Source organism: Lepisosteus oculatus, chromosome 9, assembly GCF_040954835.1.
Source record: "Lepisosteus oculatus isolate fLepOcu1 chromosome 9, fLepOcu1.hap2, whole genome shotgun sequence".
NCBI classification, from domain to species: Eukaryota; Metazoa; Chordata; class Actinopteri; order Semionotiformes; family Lepisosteidae; genus Lepisosteus; species Lepisosteus oculatus.
The window spans coordinates 45202347-45210923 of record NC_090704.1 but is presented as its reverse complement, the minus strand read 5'-3'; the positions used below and the strand labels follow the sequence as shown (position 1 = coordinate 45210923).

Below are 8577 nucleotides of genomic sequence, written 5' to 3'. Positions count from 1 at the left end.
AACACTATTGATTCTAGCAAACATGATTGATGAAAGTGTGAGCGACTTAAGGGCGCTAGCAAGGATTACTTTTGCATTCACAGCTTTGCCACTTGCTGCAAAGCAAAACAGGTGTGTGTGTGTTGCTCTTCGCATTACACACCCCCAACACGACAAAACCAGTTTGAGGGAAATGTGAAGAAGAGCATTACCTCTTCTGCCGAGTTCATGCTCTGTCCATTCCTGACCTTCTGGTCTCATTTCAGGGGTGTTCTGCTCCCTGTGACCCCACAACAACCCAACACTCCTTCCAGGGGGATCTCCTGCACTTTGGGGTGCTAAAAGGTCCCGAGAACCGGAGAAGCTCCACATTCCACACTGGCGAACCTCTGGTGTACGGCATGCACTTTCTTCCAAGTGTTTCTTATACAGTACCTCATTCCTCTGAGCGCTGAAAGCAACGAGCACGGATAGCAGTGGGTTAACATTTCTACAAAGGAAACTCCCTCAGAAATGCAAAGAGTTAGTAATCTCCCTCTTGACATAACGTACCAGTATGCAGCAGGAAGATTTCACTGATGCCTCCCTTCTCCACCTTAGGCCTAAATAAAAGAGGGCTGTGTAGTTCAAGGATCCCAGACTTTGAATAGAGAAACAAAGCTAATGAAATGAAAGTTATCCGACATGAAACTACTAAGCGCCTGCCGGACACACAGGACTGATAACACAATCTACAGTGTCTGGCGTTAGCTTAAACAAAGAGCTTTGAAGGGTGGAGGGTTTTGTTCATTGATGTGCTTAAAAAAATAAAATGTTTCCACGTAGCAAAATCTACATACAGGGCAGCGCCTCCCCGGTACTTTCACTCCATTTCAGCAGACGCGGTCAAGCCCACTGTGTGACAGGCAGGATCTTCAGCCCAAGCACTGGCGCAACCAAGGAACAGGCGTGAAAAAGGTTTCGTGTGTATTTGGTTTATTTCATTGCCGAGTTTTCTCCTGTTTTACAAACCACATTCAACAAAGCAGTCTCTACAGCCAAGGAGAACACCTGATTGTTTTTTTAAATCATTCGTGTGTATATATATATATGTTTTAGTTTTTCTTATTCTAAAATGTTAAAACGTCTCACAGCAGGTTTTAACAGAGGAGGACATAGTGGCTGGACAGTGGGAGCTGTGCTGTCTGTGAATATAAGCTAGTAATGCCACCCCCCTTCCACTAGGGGGAGATAGTGCGAAGTGGAGCACAATACGTGGATTAGACAGCAGACCAAGTGTTGCTGGCGGCCAGGCCAGTCTGTGGGCCTCCTTTAGTAGCCTTTAGTATCCTCTCTAACTATGACAAGTCAAACAGAGACACCAAGCCAAGCAGATATCTGAACTGATGAAAGATTTTTACCACATTTTAAAAAAACTGGGAAGCCTAACCGCTTGAAGAAGTCCAAGGCCATCGCGTGGCCCATCACCCTGTTCACCCCTAATGTCTTCCCTACACAGCCCAGGGAGGAGTCCGGTTCACAAAGCCAAAAACTAAAAAGCCCCCCCCAAAAAAAGAAAGAAAATCTCCAATAATAAAAACAAAAACATACAAAGCACACCCAAAGAGATGCAATTAACAGATTAATATACGTGATACAAGCTGAATATGAACGCCGCTGGACAACGAGATCCAACGTGGAGCCCCGCACGCACACAGTCAGTCGGGACAAAGCAGGGGTGTGAAAGCACCAGTCTGTGCGGTTCCGAGTCTCGCAGGGAAGCCGCGGGCAGCGGGGCGACCTCCCCCTGCGCCACGGCCTCCGCGGTCGCCTCCGCTCCTGCGCACAGACCGGATCGAGACCTCCTGCTCGGTCATCCTCGTCCTACAAACGGACGTTCGCAATGAAACCCCCGTCTTCTGAAGGAAAAACAACAACAACGGAAAAAAGCGTGTCCGTCGCTCGTAGAAGACAATATCCCTTTATCCCTTTTAATCGGAAGGGGGGAGGGAGGGAGGGGTAGGCGTCCTCAGCAGGTCCAGAATACGAGCCTCTGCGCAACACACAGGCCCGCTGTGCAGCGCTGCAGCGAGGCCCGCAGGTCTGTCTCGTGATCCGACAGGCCGGGGTGGGGTGGGGGGTGGTCAGACGCAGACCCGGGCTCCCCCAGGTCGCACGCGGCAGAGGGGGCCCTCTGCGGTCGGCACGAAACAGCCCAACAGGGAAGGAGGACGCAGGAAAAAAAAAACCACCACCCTGAAAGGAAGGCAATGCTGGTGTGTTAAAACTCCCTGGCAGCGGCTGGGTGGCAGTGCCACACTCCCATCACCCACGGGTGCAGGGGGAGTCGGCCACCGGCTGCGCTCTCTCTCTCTCTCGCGGCTGCCCGCTCCGGGAGGTCCTGAGAGGGGCGCAGGAACCCAACGAGGAAGGGGACGGACCCAGAGAGAGCCAATCACGCGCAGGCCACTCCTCCACACGGGGCCCGTCCATTGGCCTGGGGGGCACTGTGGGGGCGGGGGCACTCTCCCCTTCGATCACAGTTCTGCTGTCAAAACACCCCTGGAGCAAAACCCGATACCATCCCAGCGTGAACGTCAGCACAGCGGGATAGAACAAGAACAAGAACAATAAAAGGTGAAAAGGGCTGAAGTACAATTTCATAGCTCAAACAGCTATACGAAGGGAATCTCCTGGTTCAAGAGCAACCCGAGTCCTTACTGGAGTTATTTCAGACACGAGGGCGCAATACCAGATATCCCCATCGGGTGTAACTTAGTGATAAGGCTGTGCCACAGTGGGAGTCTTAATTGTCAATTTGACACTTTATTGCTTTGCTGTGTGCCACGCCCCCTCGCAGGGCCTCCAGCGGGACGATAAACTGCAAGGCCGCCCGCCACTCCGCGCCACGCCCTCTTCAGGGGGTGCAAGCGACAAACCCTCGCCCCCCCCGTCCTCGGACAGGCGCGGATCACACAGCAAGGAACCCACAAAGGCAGCGCACCCCCATTGTGTGGTTTAAAATATTTCTATAACCTGTATAGGCAAATAAATATACACGCTCCTCAGCACAGCCAAATCTACAATCAGTAGCTCATAATAATAATAATAATAATAATAATAATAATAATAATAATAATATAATAATAATGACAATTTATGAGTAGCAGCAGCCATCACTAGACATTCAAGTTGGTATTTGGATATGTACACTATAAGTAATTTACATCAGTTTTCGGGGGTTCGTGAGGCAGGGGCCAGTGTGCTGGCGTTATCTCAGTCTCTTTTCCGCAGAGTAGATGGACATGTAGAAGTCGTTGCTGCCGACCGCCAGGTGGGGCTGCGAGAGAGAAGAACAGCGAGGTCACACATGATGCAGAACTCACGGCCGTGTGGACGAGCAGCTGGGCACGCCCTTAACAAGACCAGGAACACCAGCGCACGCAAGACAGGCTACAAACAAGAGGAAGCCCCGCAGCCACTTCCTGTCTGGATTCTCCGGCTGCGGTGACCGGTTACGCCGGGAGGGTGATCCATCGCTGTGAGCATTCCAAGGAAAACAGGGAGCTGGACTTGGATAGTCAGGCAGGGACTCATGCTCAGCTGGGGATACCAGCTTTAGGGTCAGCTAACACAAGGGGGAGACAACAGCAAAGGCAAGATCCGCAGCCAAGTATCAGGGTTACCCAGTAAGGATGGAAAGCGAGACAGCTGATGGCCCCGATCCTCTGTCCCATGAACCCATCGTAGTATTTGATGTTGCTGATGACGTCTCCGTTGGAGTTGTAGACGGCGATGAACTGGTTCATTGAGCCACTGCAGAGGGGAAGAAGACAGAGGCAGCTCAGTGCTCTGTTCCTGGAACAAACTGAGCTCTGGCAGAGTGGTGGCACTGTGGCTAAGGATCTGCGCCCGTGGCTGGAAAGTTGCCGGTTGGCCCTTGAGCAAGGCCCTTAACCCCAACTGCTTCAGGGGGGCCATATAAATGGCTGACCCTGCGCTCTGACCCCCAGCTTGTTACTCCCCTTCTTTGTGCCTGTGTGTCTCTTGGAGAGCAAGTTGGGGTATGTGAAAAGACAAGTCCTAATGCAAGAAATTGTATATGGCTAAGAAAGAGCCATATACAATTTCTATATAGGCCATATAGGGGCGGAGCGGTGGCTCTGTGGCTAAGGATCTGCGCCTGTGACCGGAAGGTTGCCGGTTCAAATCCCGTGGCTGGCAGAGGAATCCTACTCTGTTGGGCCCCTGAGCAAGGCCCTTCACCCCAACTGCTCCAGGGGCGCTGTACAATGGTTGACCCTGCGCTCTGACCCCCAGCTTCTCTCCCTGTCTGTGTGTCTGTGTCTCCCTGAAGAAAAGCTGGGGTATGCGAAAAGACGCATTCCTAATGCAAGAAATTGTATAGGGCTAATAAAGAAACATTATTATTATTATTATTATTATTATTATTATTATTAAGAGGTCTTATCTTACCCTCTCCGCACTTGCTCGCTTGCTCTCCCACACTGTCTCCTGGTACCCAATTCTAATTCCAGTCCCACTTTCTGCTCTCTACCCACTGGACATCCAGTGATATCCTGCCAAGCCACCTGGCCAACACTGTAGTGGCTCTCCACTGCCTTGCATGAATTTCTGCTCCTGCTCTCGCCCAACCAGACCACAGCAGAGGCCTTGCTCTGTCTCCCATCCCTGAACAGCAGAAAACACCGCCACCCCCCCGAGCCCCTGCTGTTGCTCAGCTCCAAGTCCTTCAGCTCTCACCACTGTCTTGTAGTGAAATACTAATCAAAGCAGGGTGAGGGCTCAAGACTATTGATTGCCTGAGGCTGATTATTAGTCCAGTTTCACAGTCTTCCATAACTCAAGCAGGAGAAGGCAAGAGATGAGCGCAGATCTCTGCGCAGGGATGAGCACACAAACACACTGACATGCACGCCTTATAACCACTTTGATTTTTTTCCCCAAGTCAATATCTCACCATGGGGCACCAGTTATCACCATTCACCTCTCACCTTCAACCTGTGAGACACCTGTAGGCGTACTGCACGGCTTACCAGGCAAACAGGTTGGCTTGTGGGTGGATGTCGAGGGCTGTTAAGCCTTTCACAGTCTGCAGCACGTTCACAGAGTCTGGACTCCGAGGCTCAAAGAAGCGGACATCCCCATTGACGCTGCGTCAGAGAGAACAGATAGAGCTTCAGATATGTTATGTTATTACATGTTACTGTTATTGCTATTGTGTAACTGTCTATTGTCTTATCTTCTGTCCTATTTATATACTGCACCTGAGTGACTAATGAGAAACACTTTTCATTATACTATGCACCTGTGTAAGTTTAATGACAATAAAGTTGAATTGAATTGAATGTGTTCAGCACCAGGCCACCAGCGGTGCACCACTCTAGTCTGCTTTACTCTTCTGCAGGCAGCGCATAATGCTGAACGCTGAAAACCCAACTTTAAAAAACACAGTGCACCACACCTGGCACATCTGCAAAGGCTAGCTTCGGTTCTCATTGCTCCCCATCATCACAAAGCTTGATCACAGCAAAACTAGCCTCAATCAAAGCATGTTTGCAAAAGACAAAAGATAATTAAGGCACAGCGCCAACTTGCTCACATCCGAGTTCACTCGTCATGTGTCAAGAACTGGCAGCACAGACCATGCCTCCTCTTGCATTAGGCTCAGAGCTTCTCCAGCCCCCACATAGACTGTACATCTAATGAACCCCCACTGCCAGCTTCACTGGGGATATCAGCAAAGACTGGGGCCGCCGCAAAAGCCATGATCAAAGGGCTGCTGTCACTTAGCCCAGAGTCCGACACTGCTCAAGATCCTCAAAGGGAGTTTTAATCGGTTTTACCTTTTAATTCAACACGAGCGGAGACAAAAGTGATGTCTGAGCTCTGTAATGAAGAGCGAGTGGGCTCCTGCCCCTGTATCGCTCGACTCTGCTCTCGGTGCATAAACGTTCAAACAACGGGGAGAGGAAATAAATTAAGGAATAATAACAACAGACCGTAAAGCTGTTTGAAGGCTTCTAGTGTCTAATCACGTCTTACGAACCCCCTCGCTTGGCAACACAAATATTTAATGTGTCTTTTTATGCCAGCAGTGATGGTCCGTATAAATTATAAGCAAAATAAAACAAAGTCTCTCACGAGAGCTCTCGGAGCACTCACATCTCGTGGGGGACCCCCATGAAGAAGTGAAAATTAACGAGCTGCAGATGAATAAATAATGTGACAAAAGAAAGCAGGGGAACTAGCTCTCTTCTCTGAGTTGCTGCACCGTCAGGGAGTCAATAAAGGCCTGCTGCAGCTGTTAAATACACTGTCAGGAGTGCACCGGCCTGACAGCCCTGCAGAACCAGGAGCCCGGAGCTGGGCGACTGCTCTGGACCGGGCCGGGCCGGGCGTGGTACCTGACACTGATGATGTGGCCCTCCGTCTCCTTCTGCAGGTGCGCCTTCACCACCCAGGCGCCGTGCTCGCGGTAGGTCATCACGCGGCTGCGGGCGACACACACACACACGCAAACACACGTCACATGGCCTCTCCGCTGAAACAGGCTGGATGAACCTGAGATCTGGGCATTGCCACTCCAGGCAGAACGCCACCGTAACTGAAACACTTCAGCAGTTGGAGAAAGGACCCTGTGTAGCTACAACTATATACATTAGTGTTTTAACACAGACAAATCTACACACAATATTACACAGAAAGTTAACTGATGAAGTTGCAATGGTTTATTTTTCAAACAATTTGAACTGCCAATAGTATTTATTGCTTGGAGAGAAGCTGTAAGCTACCGCAAAACCTGCACTGCACCATGGCCAACACCAGGGGGAGACTAGAACACACCCATCAGCAGGCTGCAAGGAATTCTGTGCGCCTCTGAAAGCAAACTCCTTTGAACGCTTTGTTCAAGCGTTGCTGAGCCTGTTTCCATGACAACAGCTTCCTAAGCCCCGTTTTGCCTTCAGGAGTGAGAGACCCTCTTGAACTGCGCTTGAGTGAAGTTTCTGTATTTTTTTTTCTAACTCGCAGCTGAACCAGAAAACGAACAGGCAATGTCAACCTGACATCGTGCTGTTTAACCCCTTCAAGGGGACTGTCTGACCTGGAGTTCGTGCAACACACTGGCAAAGCATGTTTTGTTGGTTTGCTGGAAACCTGCAATGCGCTGCTTAGGGAGAGAAGTGATGAACTGTGTCTGTCCATGTGGCCTGGGCCAGTTAGGGTGATCAAAAGCAGTGGAGGCCTCTAGTGGTGGGGAAGGGAGGCACTGCTCCTAAAAACTTTCACATGGGGCTTTGTGAGCCAATCAGACCTTTTCATTTAATAATGATCTATTCCTTTTAATGCTATCAGCCACACAACTGGTATTCGTGCACACAAAAGCCTTTTCTTTGCACTGAAACCTATTTTTATCATGGACATTGAAGTCCCACAGCAGCAAACTTTGGCCTCATTAAGCAACGCCACTAGCTAGGTCACCTTTCCTTCTCTGGAGTGGGGTGAGCCGGAGCTCGGGGTGCTGGGATTAGGGGGCGGCGGTCTCACCACTCATTAGGGGGCATCCTCCTGTCATAGACGCGCACCGAGCCGTCGCCCAGCCCCGCCACTATCAGGGAGCGCTGGGAGTCACACGACAGGCTGGTCACACAGCTGTCCGCACCAGTCGGGATGTCCTGTGGGAACAGATGCACGCACGCACACACGCACGCACACACGCACACAAAGGTCAGAAGGCAACAGGGTGCCTGCCGGCTCGGACGCTCTCTGTCCCGCTCTCTTCCCAACACGCCAGCGCAGTCCCTTCTCAAGGCACGCTGGACTACCTGCCTTCAGGCTGCAAGGTCTGTACAAGCAGCAACTTCCTGCGAGCCGAGATTCAGCTCCCTGCTCTGAAAGGCTCACGCTGCGATTACTGGTTTCGCCTGGGACACTCGCCATCGCTCTCAACTACATACGAGTTGAAGGACAGAACGAAATTTGAATCTGATGGCAGTGACCCAGCGGCCTAATGGCTGAATCGTGATCCTCCAGAGCTGGGTTCGGACGTCACCACGTTTGGGATTGTGGAACAAGTGACCAACAATGTAATTCGAGCCAATAACTGGTTTCTTTCAAGAAGGGGATGGACAAGATCCTGGAATCAATTATCTTCTAACTTCCAAATGAGCAATATGGCTTGAACAGCCTCCTTTTATTTGCAGCCTTGCTAAAATAAAATATTAATACAGAGTAACATTGCATATACATTACAAGAGAACACCCTAAGAATTACAAGATGATTCAGAGAAACTGGTAAAATATCTAAAACAGTTAATGGAAATATCTTCAGAGGAGTATTAGAAGCAAGTGCAACTCTGACATTTCACTGCTACACAGGTGCTCTGCCAGTTGCAGGGCAAAGACTGGGGGCTGGTGGTCTCTTCTTTTACCTGGACCTTTGTTTCCCTGTCCGTGTCCCAGATCCGAATAACCCGCACGTCCCCGGAGGTCATCAACAGTCCGGTTTCCTGCTCCCAGTCCACGACCATTCCAGCCCCTGGGGAGAGACAGCCATCACTGCCTGCACACACAGCACGACCGCAAGCACATGGAGTA

General features: G+C 50.5%; 1 protein-coding gene across 4 annotated transcripts in view; it reads right to left on the bottom strand.

Moving 5' to 3' along the window:
- Positions 1-937: 937 nt before the first annotated feature.
- rptor (regulatory associated protein of MTOR, complex 1) overlaps positions 938-8577 on the bottom strand; it is a 143842-nt gene continuing 136202 nt past the window's right edge. For all 4 annotated transcript variants that reach the window (XM_069194603.1, XM_069194605.1, XM_069194606.1 and 1 more), the window contains 6 exons: positions 8412-8518; positions 7528-7655; positions 6387-6473; positions 5016-5132; positions 3645-3774; positions 938-3298 (listed from right to left, as the gene is read on the bottom strand). In XM_069194603.1, coding sequence (XP_069050704.1) covers positions 3230-3298; positions 3645-3774; positions 5016-5132; positions 6387-6473; positions 7528-7655; positions 8412-8518 — 638 coding nt within the window. In that variant the 3' untranslated portion in view covers positions 938-3229. The remainder of the gene's footprint in view (positions 3299-3644; positions 3775-5015; positions 5133-6386; positions 6474-7527; positions 7656-8411; positions 8519-8577) is intronic.